The sequence below is a fragment of the Martes martes genome (genome assembly GCF_963455335.1).
Source record: "Martes martes genome assembly, chromosome: 7".
NCBI classification, from domain to species: domain Eukaryota; kingdom Metazoa; phylum Chordata; class Mammalia; order Carnivora; family Mustelidae; genus Martes; species Martes martes.
In genome coordinates this window covers 130949570-130962289 of record NC_137894.1, presented here as the reverse complement: position 1 = coordinate 130962289, position 12720 = coordinate 130949570, and the positions used below count along the sequence as shown (strand labels likewise).

At 44.4% G+C, this 12720-nt stretch overlaps 1 protein-coding gene and 1 pseudogene across 4 annotated transcripts in view; one reads left to right on the top strand and one right to left on the bottom strand.

Annotated features, from left to right (window-relative positions):
- Positions 1 to 513: 513 nt before the first annotated feature.
- Positions 514 to 1383, bottom strand: LOC308345409 (nascent polypeptide-associated complex subunit alpha-like; annotated as a pseudogene). The gene is made up of 2 exons: positions 1262 to 1383; positions 514 to 1033 (listed from the first exon to the last, which is right to left on the bottom strand). The product of its transcript is annotated as a nascent polypeptide-associated complex subunit alpha-like (transcript).
- A 1937-nt stretch (positions 1384 to 3320) lies between these two features.
- The window catches only part of ACOT6 (acyl-CoA thioesterase 6), a 29179-nt gene continuing 19779 nt past the window's right edge, over positions 3321 to 12720 (top strand). Inside the window, exons 1-3 of one of the 3 annotated variants that reach the window (XM_080807918.1) lie at positions 3321 to 4958; positions 5864 to 6066; positions 8971 to 10132. In XM_080807918.1, the coding sequence (XP_080664044.1) occupies positions 4505 to 4958; positions 5864 to 6066; positions 8971 to 9576 (1263 nt within the window). In that variant the 5' untranslated portion in view covers positions 3321 to 4504 and the 3' untranslated portion in view covers positions 9577 to 10132. Of the gene's footprint in view, positions 4959 to 5863; positions 6067 to 8970; positions 10133 to 12720 lie in introns of those variants that run through there. The other 2 variants (XM_080807920.1, XM_080807921.1) reach the window with 2 other exon arrangements.

The window sequence follows — 12720 nt, the reverse complement described above, 5'->3', positions numbered from 1 at the left end:
TGCAACTCTTGATCTCCGGGTCACAAGTTCAAGCCCCACAATGGTCAGAGAGCTTACTTAAGAAAACAAAGACCAAAAAAAAAAAAAAACCTAAAAACTTTTATGCATCAAAGGATACCATTGAAAAAAAAATAGGGGCACCTGTCTGGCTCAGTCAGTAGAGCATGAAACTCTGTTGTTGTTTTTTTTTTCTATCCAACAAGAAGCCATAACTTTATTAATGATAGAAACAGTACAAATTTCAAACCAAGCTGCAGTTATTTCTTTTTTTTTAAGACTTTATTTATTTACTTGACAGACAGAGACCACAAGCAGGCAGAGAGGCAGGTAGAGAGAGAGAGAAGGAAGCAGGCTCCCCGCTGAGCAGTGAGCCCGATGTGGGGCTCGATCCCAGGACCCTGAGATCATGACCTGAGCTGAAGTCAGAGGCCTTAACCCACTGAGCCACCCAAGTGCCCCTGCAGTTACTCTTTCCAAACACCAAATAAAGTCCTCCATTTCAGATGGTAACAATTACATTGTTAATTCCATAACAGCATTTACAATATCATTACTGTTGTTCTTCAGGGCTCAGATTACCTTTGCTCTGGACACATTTGCTTGTGTCATGATCAATCCTATGTCCTTAACCTCTACACCAGTTTCATCCACCTCTTCCTCCTCACTCACCTTTTGTACAGCTGGAGTCTGTGTGTTTTCTTGAATGTCTGAGCCAGCTTCACCTTGAACTTTGACTTTCTCAGCAGCTGCTAGCTGTGCTCGCTGAGATAAATCCTGGATCTTGGCTTCCCCCCAAACCATGTAGGTATCAGAAGCTGGGCTCTTGTAGACATCTGGTTTTGTGACGACAGGGTATCCTTAGATTTCTGGATGGTAACTCTTGTAACCTCTGTTGCCTGTCGAAGACCCGTCTCGACATGGCCTTTTGTGCCTTCTTTTTGCTCTGGCTCTGCTCTGCTTTACTGACTGGTTCTTCATGGATTTCAGCGGCTGCTGCCAGCTGGGCTTGTTCTGTGGTTGCCTGTGTGGAATCCTGGGGTTTTTTTTTTGTTTGTTTTGTTTTTTTGATGTTTATTTATTTATTTGACAGACAGAGATCACAAGGAGGCAGGGAGGCAGGCAGAGAGAGGGAGTGGAGGAAGCAGGCTTCCCTGCTGAACAGAGAGCCCAATGTGGGGCTCGATCCCAGGACCCTGGGATCATGACCTGAGCCGAAGGCAGAGGCTTTAACCCACTGAGCCACCCAGGTGCCCCTGGAATCCTGTTTTTTAAGCTCTGGTACTGATTCATCACTGTCAGATTCTGTTCCAGACCCTGTCTCAACCTGGGATGTGGCAACTCCTGCTCTGTAGCAGAGACAGTTTCTGTGGCTTCACCAGGCATTTTGTGCAGGGAATGTGGAACCAAGATGGCGGCAGAAAGTGAGCATGCGGCTCTTACACTCAGGGTCGTGAGTTCAAGCTCCACACTGGGTGTGAAGCCTACTTTAAAAAAAAAAAAATAATAAATAATAAAAGGACAACTCACTGGGGCGCCTGGGTGGCTCAGTGGGTTAAAGCCTCTGCCTTTGGCTCAGGTCATGATCCCAGGGTCCTGGGATCGAGCCCCATATCGGGCTCTCTGCTTAGCCTACTCTCCTCTCTCTCTGCCTACCTCTCTGTCTACTTGTGATCTCTTTCTGTCAAATAAATAAATAAAATCTTTAAAAAAATAAAGGACAACTCACAGAATGGGAGAAGATATTTGTCAATCATATATTTCATAAGAGACTTGTATGTACAATATATAAAGAACTCTTTTGACTCACTAATAGACAGTGAGTCACTGTCTTTTGACTCACTAAAAAGACAATCCAACTTAAAAAAAATAGGACAAGAATCTAAATAGACATTTCTCCAAAGATATACAACAGTCAAGAAGTACATGAAAGGCTACTCAACGTCATTAGCCACCAAGGAAATGCAAATCAAAACTACAAAGAGGGCGCCTGGGTGGCTCAGTGGGTTAAAGCCTCTGCTTTTGGCTCAGGTCATGATCTCAGGGTCCTGGGATCGAGTTCCGCATCGGGCTCTCTGCTCAGCAGGGAGCCTGCTTCCTCCTCTCTCTCTGCCTGCCTGTGGGCCTACTTGTGATCTCTCTCTGGCAAACAAATAAAAACTTTAAAAAAAAACTACAAAGAGACTATTCCTCACTAGGATGTCTAAAGACAGATAACCAGATAATAACCTGTGCTTGCAAAGATGTGGAGTAATTGGAACTCTTATAAACTGCTGTGGGATTTCAAATGGGACTTTGGGAAAAATGGTCTGGCAGCTCCTCAAAAGGTTTAACATAGAGTTGCCATAAGACCCATCCATTCTATTCCTCCATATACAGAAAAATGAAAACATAGGTCTGCAAGTTGCAGAACAGTACATTAGTATGTTCACACTCCCATATGCTTACATACTGCAAACACACAGGAAAAAATCAAGATGTGTGCACCTACCTCCAAGGGAAAAGGGGAACTGGAAAGAGAAGAGATTCTATCATTTCCCATTTTAAACTTTCAGTATTGCTTACCTCTGTTTCAAAAAATATGTATTTTTTTCTCTAAAAAATCTTTCTTTTGATTTTTCTTATACACAGCAGTTTAAAAAGCAATATGCAAAACTAGGGCAATTATCTGGAGACCATGAGAAATGAAACACGTGGGCTTTGACTCTGGCCATTCCCTTTTGCTTCACATACTTAAGACTTCCGTATACGCTATCATGTTTGATCCTCTATGAGAGACTTCTACTGTGTTACAAACAAGAACTCTGAAACCCAGAGGAAAAAAACAAAAAAACAAAAAAACACTTGTTGGAGGCTACAGAACTGGTTAATAAAGCCAGAGGTAGAACTCTGATTACACCTTGCCACAATGCTGCTGCTCACCCCTGAGTTCCACATTTGGAGTCAGTCGAGGCTCTGTCACTTATTAGATCACTTCAGAGCTTAATATTCTCCAAGCCTCAAGATCCTCCTCAGCCATATTCGAAAAAGACTCCCAGCTTTTGGTGAACGTATTGAATTTTGTAGGTAAAGCATTTGGTACTGATAAAAGAGTAGCTATTATTGTTGTATGTATAAATAAAACACCGGGCATCTCTTAACATTATATCTATACTGCTTCTAGGGTCACATTCAAAAGGTTGACTTTTAGTGTCTACTAAGGCTAAACACATGCATTCCCTATTATACGGCAATCCCGCTCTCAGATAAATACCCCAACTGAAATGCACACTTATGTTCATCAAAAGAAGGTTCTTTTTTTTAATTTTTTTTATTTTAATAAACATATATTTTTATCCCCAGGGGTACAGGTCTGTGAATCGCCGGGTTTACACATTTCACAGCACTCATCATAGCACATACCCTCCCCAATGTCCATTTCCCCACCACCCTCTCCCGTCCCCCCTCCCCCCAGCAACCCTCAGTCTGTTTCTTGAGATTGAGTCTTTTATGGTTTGTCTCCCTCCCAATCCCATCTTTTCATTTTTTCTTTTCCTACCTCCCCCCAACCCCCGCCCCGCCTTGCATCTCCACTTCCTCATATCGAAGAGATCATATGATAGTTGTCTTTCTCCGATTGACTTATTTAAAAGAAGGTTCTTGAATGTTCATAGCACTATAGTCCCAATCTGAGAACTGTCAAATGCCCATTGGTAGTGAAGTTGACAAACACTTGCCTTATCACAAAATGGAACACCACTTAGCAATGATAATAAATGATACACAACTATACCCAACAATACACAGGAATCTCAGAAACAATGTCGAGGGAAGGCAGACAGACACCGAAGACGACGCACCGAAGGACTCAGTCCCATAAAATACTTCATTTTGTTGGAAGAGGACAGAGTAACTTTGGGGACAGGGGAAATGCCCGGAGCAGAAATGAGGGTGGCTGCTGGCGAGCTGGGAATGAGGTTTCTGGGTTCCTGTGCTTGATTACAAAAGTATGTTCCCATTGTAAAAATTCATTGGACTGCACGCTTAGGGTCTGCGCACTTTTTGTACGTATGTTATAAATCACTAAAAGTTAAAAAAAAAATCTGCCCTTTTCCGTGGAGGCCAAATTCTTGGAATTCTGCCTAAACTCATTTAGTTCTCGTTTTACCACGAATCGACTACTCAGAATCGATTACCCAACTTTGACTCCCAAGGCAGACAACCGCTAGAGGGAGGGCAGCGTTCCGGAAGCGGGTTCAGGGCCACGCCCAGTTTCCAGCTCGCCCCGCACGCCCCACGCGAGCTGGAAAGATGACCCGCTGCTTTAACTTCAGGCGAGTCCCGGCTGCGCAGGCCCCGGGATCGGAAGCGCCCGGACGCGGTTCCACCACCCACCGTTCCTGCGCCAGTGGACGCCTGACCCGGTCGGGCCTGCGAAGCGCACTCGGCCGCCCCGGACCAGACTTCGGCCGGGAGCGACCTGCGCCTTTCTTGCTCCAGGTCCGGACGGCAGCCGCGCGCAGCCGGGATGGTGACGGTGGTCCTGGAGCCCGCGGGCCGCTGCAGCTGGGACGAGCCCGTGCGCATCACTGTGCGCGGCCTGGCCCCGCGACAGCCCGTCACGCTGCGCGCGTCCCTGCGCGACGAGAAGGGCGCGCTCTTCCGGGCCCACGCGCGGTACGAAGCCGACGCCGGCGGCCTCCTGGACCTGGCGCGCGCGCCCGCGCTGGGCGGCAGCTTCGTGGGGCTCGAGCCCATGGGTCTATTCTGGGCCATGGAGCCGGATAAGCCGCTTTGGCGGTTTGTGAAGCGGGACGTGCAGACGCCCTTCGCCGTGGAGCTGGAGGTGCTCGACGGCCACGAGCCCGACGCGGAGCGTGTCTTGGGCCGGACGGTGCACGAGCGCCACTTTCTACGGCCGGGCGTGCGGCGGGAGCCGGTGCGCGCGGGCCGGGTGCGCGCCACGCTCTTCTTGCCCCCTGGTGAGTTTGGGGTCCTAGGGGGCGCGGGGCTGGCTGCCCTGGCATCCAGTGATTTCCGGTACAGGCAGAATTAGGACAGAGACGCTGACAATGAGGAAGCCAGTAGCCAAACAACCAAAATGGAGTATTTTGACGTGTTGGCCTCTGTTATGCGTTTTGCTTGCATTATATCGTTTAATCTCCATAATATCTCAATGAGGTGAGTACTGTTATTCCGCAGGCTAAAGAAAAGGGGTGTCAGGATGGGTAGGTATGTGGGCCACTTTGTTACCAATAAACTACAGATCTCATCAGCCCTATCAATCAAGAAAGCTATTGCCTTGTCACCCCTCTATAGTGCCCTGGGTACACTGGGCCTCCTCTCCACTTCTTCATGCCTCACTGTACCACGGATTACACTTCAGACTCTACCGACTTTCTCACCTGAAGCCATCTCTGGATATTTATTTTTCTTTCCTCTCTCTAAATAGACATCTGAAATATTGGTAGACACACACACAAAACCAAGGGTCAATGCAACACAACCTAAAGCTTTATTTCAAGATTCCTGGTTTTATGTCCAGTCCCCTAACAGAACGCTATGAATCAACACCATCTAAAACGTGAAATCCCTCCTTCCATGATGTAGTCAATAATGAAAGACTTAATTACTCTCCTTGATAACTGAACAGTCTTAGAACCTTGTAGATAATTTATAGAATCATATGGAGGATAAATTCATTGATGTGAAGGTACCTTGTAGATTTTCCTTCTAAGGTATTTGTATTCCTTTTGCATAGTAACTCAGGGAGCTGTGTCTTTTTCCCTTTGATTCATAGGAACCCACTAAATAGAAAGATCTCTAAAAGGAAAGCAAATGATTTAAATTCTATAATACCTTTCCTTTATATTGTTCTCTTCTCTAGGACCTGGACCTTTCCCAGGGATCATTGACATCTTTGGATTTGGAGGGGGCCTGTTGGAATATCGAGCAAGCCTTTTGGCTGGTCATGGTTTTGCCACGTTGGCTCTAGCTTATTATAACTTTGAAGATCTCTCCAAGGAAATTGACAGCATACACCTGGAGTACTTCGAAGAAGCCCTGGGCTACATGCTTCAACACTCCAAGGTTCTTCTAATGTCCTTTATTGTATCATTCTCTCTAGAAATACATCCAGAGAGGGTGTCACTTTGCACTCACCTGTGCCAGGTCCCCTGTTGCTGCTCGACTCTTCCTTCACAGAGATTTCTTTTGGAGATTTCCTTGGCTTTAAGTGCCTAATCACACTTTCTGTCAGATGGCTTAGTAAGGCAGAATTAATCATAAAAATCCATGTGAGGTTTTATTTAAAGGAATTATTCGGGAATTTGCATTTGTTATGCAAAATGACTTTCTAATTCATTAGTTTTACATGTCTTTTTAAGAAGATTTTATTTATTTGACACACAGAGAGCACAAGTAGGCAGAGTGGCAGGTAGAGGGAGAGGGAGAAGCAGGCTCCCCGCTGAGTAGGAAGCCTGATGTAGGACTCAGTCCTAGGACCCTGGGGTCATGACCTGAGCCAAAGGCAACCGCTTAACCGACTGAGCCACCCAGGCATCCCTTTACATGCCTTTTTAAAAAAAGATTGATTTATTCATTTGAGAGAGAAAACTTGAGCAGAGGGAAGAGGCAGAGAGAGAGGGAGAAGCAGACTCCTTGCTGAGCAGGGGAATCCCATCCCAGGACCCTGAGATCATTACCAGAGCTGAAGGCAGACACTTAACAGGCTACCCAGGCACCCCTACATGTTTTTAAAATTTTTTAAATTTTATATTTATTTATTTATTTTTTATAAGATTTTATTTATTTATTTGACAGAGACAGCGAGAGAGGGAACACAAGCAGGGGGAGTGGGAGAAGGAGAAGCAGGCTTCCCACAGAGCAAGGAGCCCGATCTCAGGACTCTGGGATCATGACCAGAGCTGAAGGCAGATGCCTAACCAACTGAGCCACCCAGGAGCCCCTAATTTTTTAAATTTTAATTTCAGTATAGTTAACATACAGTGTCATATTACTTTCAGGTGTACAATATAGGGAGTCTACAGCTCATCACAAGTACAATCCTTAATCCCCATCACCTATTTAATCCATCCCCCATCCACCACCCCTCTGGGAATCATCAGTTTGTTCTCTAGAGTTAAGAGTCTGTTTCTTGATTTCTCTTTTTTTTCCTTTCTTCATTTGTTTTTTCTCTTAAATTCCACATATGAGTGAAATCATTATATTTGTCATTCTCTAACTTATTTCACTTAGCCTTATACTCTAGTTCTATCTTGTTGCAAATGGCAAGATTTCATTCTTTTTTATGGCTGAATAATATTCCTGTGTGTGTGTGATCTTTATCCATTCATCTGTTGATGCACACTCAGGCTGCTTCCATATCTTGGCTATTGTAAATAATGCTGCTATAAACATAGGGCTGTGTGCATCCCTTTGAGTTAGTGTTTTTGTATTTTGGGGGTAAATACCCAGTAGTGTGATTACTGGATTGGAGGGTAGTTCTATTTTTAACTTTTGAGGAACCTCTATACTGTTTTTCACAGTGGCTGCACCAGTTTGCATTCCTACCAACAGTACACGAGTGTTCCTTTTTCTCCACATCCTCGCCAACACTTGCTTCTTGTGTTGTTTATTTTAGCCATTCTGATGGGTGTGAGGCACTGTCTCATTGTAGTTTTGATTTGCATGTACCTGATGATGAGTAATGTTGAACATCTTTTTTTAAAGATTTTTTTTAAAAGTTGAGAGAGAGAGAGAGAGAGTGCATGCAAGAGTGGAATGAGCAGGGGGAGGGGCAAAGGGAGAGGGAGAAGCCGACTCCCCTCTGAGCAGGGAGCCTGAAGCAGGGCTCAATCCCAGGACCCTGAGATCATGACCTGAGCCAACATCAAGAGTTGGACACTTAACCCATTGAACCACCCAGGGGCCTTGGGTGTTGAGTTTTGTAAGTTCTTTTAAAATTTTGGATACTAACACTTTATCAGATACGTCATTTGCAAATATCTTTTCCCATTCCTTAGGTTGTCTTTTAGTTTTGTTGATTGTTTACTTTTCTGTGCAGACTCTGATTTTTTAATCTTTAATTTTTTTTTTTAGAGAGTTTATTTATTTATTTGACAGACAGAGATCACAGGCAGGCAGAGAGAGAGGTAGAAGCAGGCTCCCTGCCGAGCAGAGAGCCCGATGCGGGGCTCAATCCTAGGACCTGGGATCATGACCTGAGCCGAAGGCAGAGGCTTTAACCCACTGAGCCACCCAGGCGTCCCTAATCTTTAATTTTCTGATATCAGTGTGTTCTCAGATTTTGATCAGAACTTGCCCACACATTTCAGAAGCTAAGAACTACTTAATTTGATCTGAAGTCTTACTTGGTTTCTGTAATCATTTGCCAGTGTATGTAGATGGGGTCGGTGAGTCATTCACTTAGAACAGAACTTGGTTCTACACAGTTAGATACATTGGCACATTGAGACTCAGATCATGCCCACCTGAATGAAGACCTGAACTTGACAGGCTCCATGACTCAGCATTGGTTGATAGTGGTTGATAGTCTGGAACATTTGTAATAAATATCCAGACTTGCCAGTGAGTTCACAATTCATTTGCCATGTGTTCACTCAGATATTTTTTATGTGGGAAGAAACTCCTGTCGGCTGAGCTTGACACCCTTGTGGCCAATTCACAAATTAAAGTTAGCATCTCTAGTTATGTTAAAATGTTTTAATAGTTAATACCTTTATTTCATAATCCAAAATTAAGAGTCGTGTGTGCTACCAACTGAGCCAACCAGGAGCTCCGTATTTTTTTTCTGTCAGCCTCTAAAGGGACGGCTACTTCCCAGCCCCCATTTTCCCTCTACCCTCAGCTTAACTCAGACCCAAAGTATCAACACTCATTAGGTGAACTGATGTTGATGAAAAATATTCCCATCACTGTAGAACATTTTTCTATGAGATGTGTTCTTGACTCTTCTTTCTTCTTTCCTTCCAGGTAAAGGGCCCAGGCATTGGGCTTCTGGGCATTTCTTTAGGAGCTGATATTTGTCTTTCCATGGCCTCATATTTGAAAAACATCTCAGCCACAGTTTCCATCAACGGATCCGGGTTCAGTGGAAACAGACCCATACAGTACAAGCAGACTTATATCCCACCATTGAACCATGATTTTAGAAGACTCAAGGTAGCCTTCTCAGGCCTCCTGGACATTGTGGATATACGAAATGATGTTATAGGAAGGCATGAGAACCCCAGCATGATTCCAATAGAGAAGGCCCAGGGGCCCATCCTCTTCATCGTTGGTCAGGATGACCATAACTGGAGGAGTGAGTTATATGCCCAAATAGCCTCTGAACGGTTACAGGCCCGTGGAAAGGAAAAACCCCAGATCCTCTCTTATCCTGGGACTGGGCATAATATTGAGCCTCCTTACTTCCCCCTATGCCCCGCTTCTGTTCACAAATTACTGAACAAACCTATAATCTGGGGTGGGGAGCCCAGGGCTCATGCTAGGGCTCAGGAAGATTCTTGGAAACAAATTCTAACCTTTTTCTGCAAACATCTTGGAGGTACCCAGAATATAGCTTCCCCTAAATTGTAATGTGTTGGTCTGTTACTGACATGAGAAATTCAAGGTCAGATTCTGGTTTTCAGTAATCATATGTGAAGCAGTTGTCCCCTGGATGATGTTAAATTCATGTCGTGGGTATTAATGATGTACTTTAGGTTACATTTTTAATACATTATGTTCTCATTAATTTTACCAATGTAACACATGCCTATTATAGAAGATTCAGTGAGAGATATACAAAACAAAGAGTAAAAAGCATCCCATCTTTAAAATTTGTATTTTCTTCTAGATTTTACTGAACATTTTAAGCCATGGATGAAATTTAAAGTTGAACAAATGCTAGGTTACTTTTTTCTTTTTCTTTTTTTTTTTAAGAATCATTGTGGGAGGGCGCCTGGGTGGCTCAGTGGGTTAAGCCTCTGCCTTCGGCTCAGGTCATGATCTCAGGGTCCTGGGATGGAGTCCCACATTAGGCTCTCTCTGCTTATGGGGAGCCTGCTTCCCCCCCCCTGCCTACTTGTGATCTCTCTCTGTCAAATAAATAAATAAAAATCTTAAAAAAAAAAATCACTGTGGGAGAATTGCCATCCAGTGTTTGTTACTGGTTCGAATACTGGTAGCAGAGTAAAATTTTCATTGGTCAAATCTTACAGAGAAGTGTTGGTGTAAGGAAGCCAGGCTGACCTTTTCCTCATGGAGATCAGAGAAGAATGCTCTGAGAGGAGGGGTTGGGGTAAAGAAGGGGGAGCATCCCCAGAATAGTTAAGTCTAAACTCTGTTTCAGTGATGAATGACCATGACTATTTTCCTGCTTCCTGGGTTTAAGAATAGACTTTGGAAAACCATAGTGTGACAGTCTTAGAGGCCTCATTGCTCATTTTCTTTGAGGGCCACAAAGCATTGCGTAAGTGTATCTAAAGAGATAAAAGTGGACCGTTGTTCCAAAACTGACAAAGACATCAAGCCACATGAAATTCAAGAAGCACTATGTCTTAGCGTGGGCTGCTATAACAAAATACCATAGACTGCGTGGCTGAAACAACAGACATTTATTTTTTTCTGGAGGCTGGGAAGTCTAAGATCAAGATTCCGGCAGATTCAGTTCCTGGTAATGGACTTTTTCTGGTTTACAGATGGCTGCCTTCTCCCCATGTCCTCCTATGGCAAAGAAAGAGAGCGCTGGCTTCTCTTCCTCTTTTTATAAGGGCACTAATTCCATCATGGCGGGGGGCTCGTTCTCATGCCCTCGTGTAAACCTAATAACATCCCAAAGGCCCCACCTTCAAATGCCACCACATTGTGGGTTGGGATTTCAAAATACGAATTTTCAGGTAACGCATTCAGTTCATAACAACGATAAACTTAAAGCAAGTATAAAGAATAGTGTACCTATCACAGAAAAATTATTTGTAGCAGTTTGTAACACAGCCATGAACCCTTTGACATTTATTCCACCAAGAGGTGTCTTCTCTCAAGAAGAGAAATGTCTTCTCTCAAATCTGGATGTGCTTCCGTTTCAGTCAGTTGTGTGGAGCGTAACTAGTACTATGTCACTTCAGAGGCTAGATCATAAAATGCTATGAAGATCCCACCTTTTCAGGGTGCCTGGGTGGCTCAGAGGGTTAAAGCCTCTGCCTTCAGCTCAGGTCATGATCCCAGAATCCTGGGATCGAGCACCACATCAGGCTCTCTGCTCAGCAGGGAGCCTGCTCCCCCCCACCTCCCCCCCCCACCTGCCTCTCTGCCTACTTGTGATCTCTGTCAAATAAATAAATAAATAAGATCCTGCCTTTTCTGCTGGGAACATTTGCTTTTGGAGCCCTGAGGCACCTTAGGAAGTCTGACTACTTTGAGGCTGTGATAATGTGAGGAAGCCGAAAAATACATGGAGAGGCCAACTGTAGACATCTCCTGTGATACTCCCAGTGGAGCCCAGCCTTCGAGTTATTTCCACCCAGGCACCAGATATGTGAGTGAAAAACCTCCAGATTATTCTAGGTTCTAGCCATTTATAATCTTGCAAAGGCTTCAGATATCTGAAGCAGAGAAGAACTGTACCTGTCAAGCCCTGTCCAAACTGTGTATCTGTGAGCAAATGATTGTTACTTCAAAACATTGTGTGAGAATGTTTTGGGGTTATGTTTCAGTTAGCTATTGCTGTGAACAAACTACCTCAAAAACGTGGTGGCTTAAAACAGTAACCAGTTGGGATGCCTGGGTGTCTCAGTTGGTTGAGCACCCAACTCTTGATTTCAGCTCAAGTCCTGATCTCGGGGCCGTGAGACCGAGCAATTGTCCGACTCCACACCAAGCGTGGAACCTACTTAACATTCTCTCTTCCTCTCCCTCTGCCCCTCCCCACTGTGTTTGCATACTCTCTCTAAAAAAAGCTGGGTGGGGAGAGAAGGGAAATAGTAACTCTTTATTTTTCTCACTCACATGGCAAGGAGGTTGGTAGTGACTATCATCCGAGAATTCAGACAGTCCTGTGAGTTAGAAAGGTTTCCCAATTTCTCTCCACATGGGTTTTTTTCACTGGCTACTTGGGCTTGGACCCAAGAGTGAGCATCCCAAGAGAGCAAGGCAAAATTGCATGGCATTCTTTTGAACTAGTCTCGTAAGCTACATAGTATTGCTCTTGCCATAATCTATTGGTCAAGGCAGTCCCAGAGCCTCACCCAAGTTCAAGGAGAGCATAGAGTCCACCTCTTAAAGGAGAGTGGCAAGGTTCTAGGACAATATAGGATGGGGAACATTGTAATCATTTTTTGAAAATCTGCCTTCTGGCCACAGTGGTTCACGTTCCTCCCACAGACAGAATACACCCATTCCTCTTTCAAGACTCCTCAAAACTCTCATTCTGTGACAGTGTCATGCGCAGGCTCAAGGTCTAAGATTGTGTCATCTGTGTCACATCCAGGTACAGACGAGACTCCTCACATAGAGTTCTTGGGTATAGCTCCTCAAGTATCATTCTCAAAGTGAAAACCTGTTAACTAAAGAAACAACTACACACACACACACACACACACACACAGAATACAATGGTGGGAGAGGTGTAAGATAACTTACATTCTTGTTCAAAAATGGGGGAAGTGGGAGGCACATGGACAATAGTCACTGCCCCCTAGCGATTTTGAAATCAGAGAACATTTTGCCAATTTTTGGTGCTCA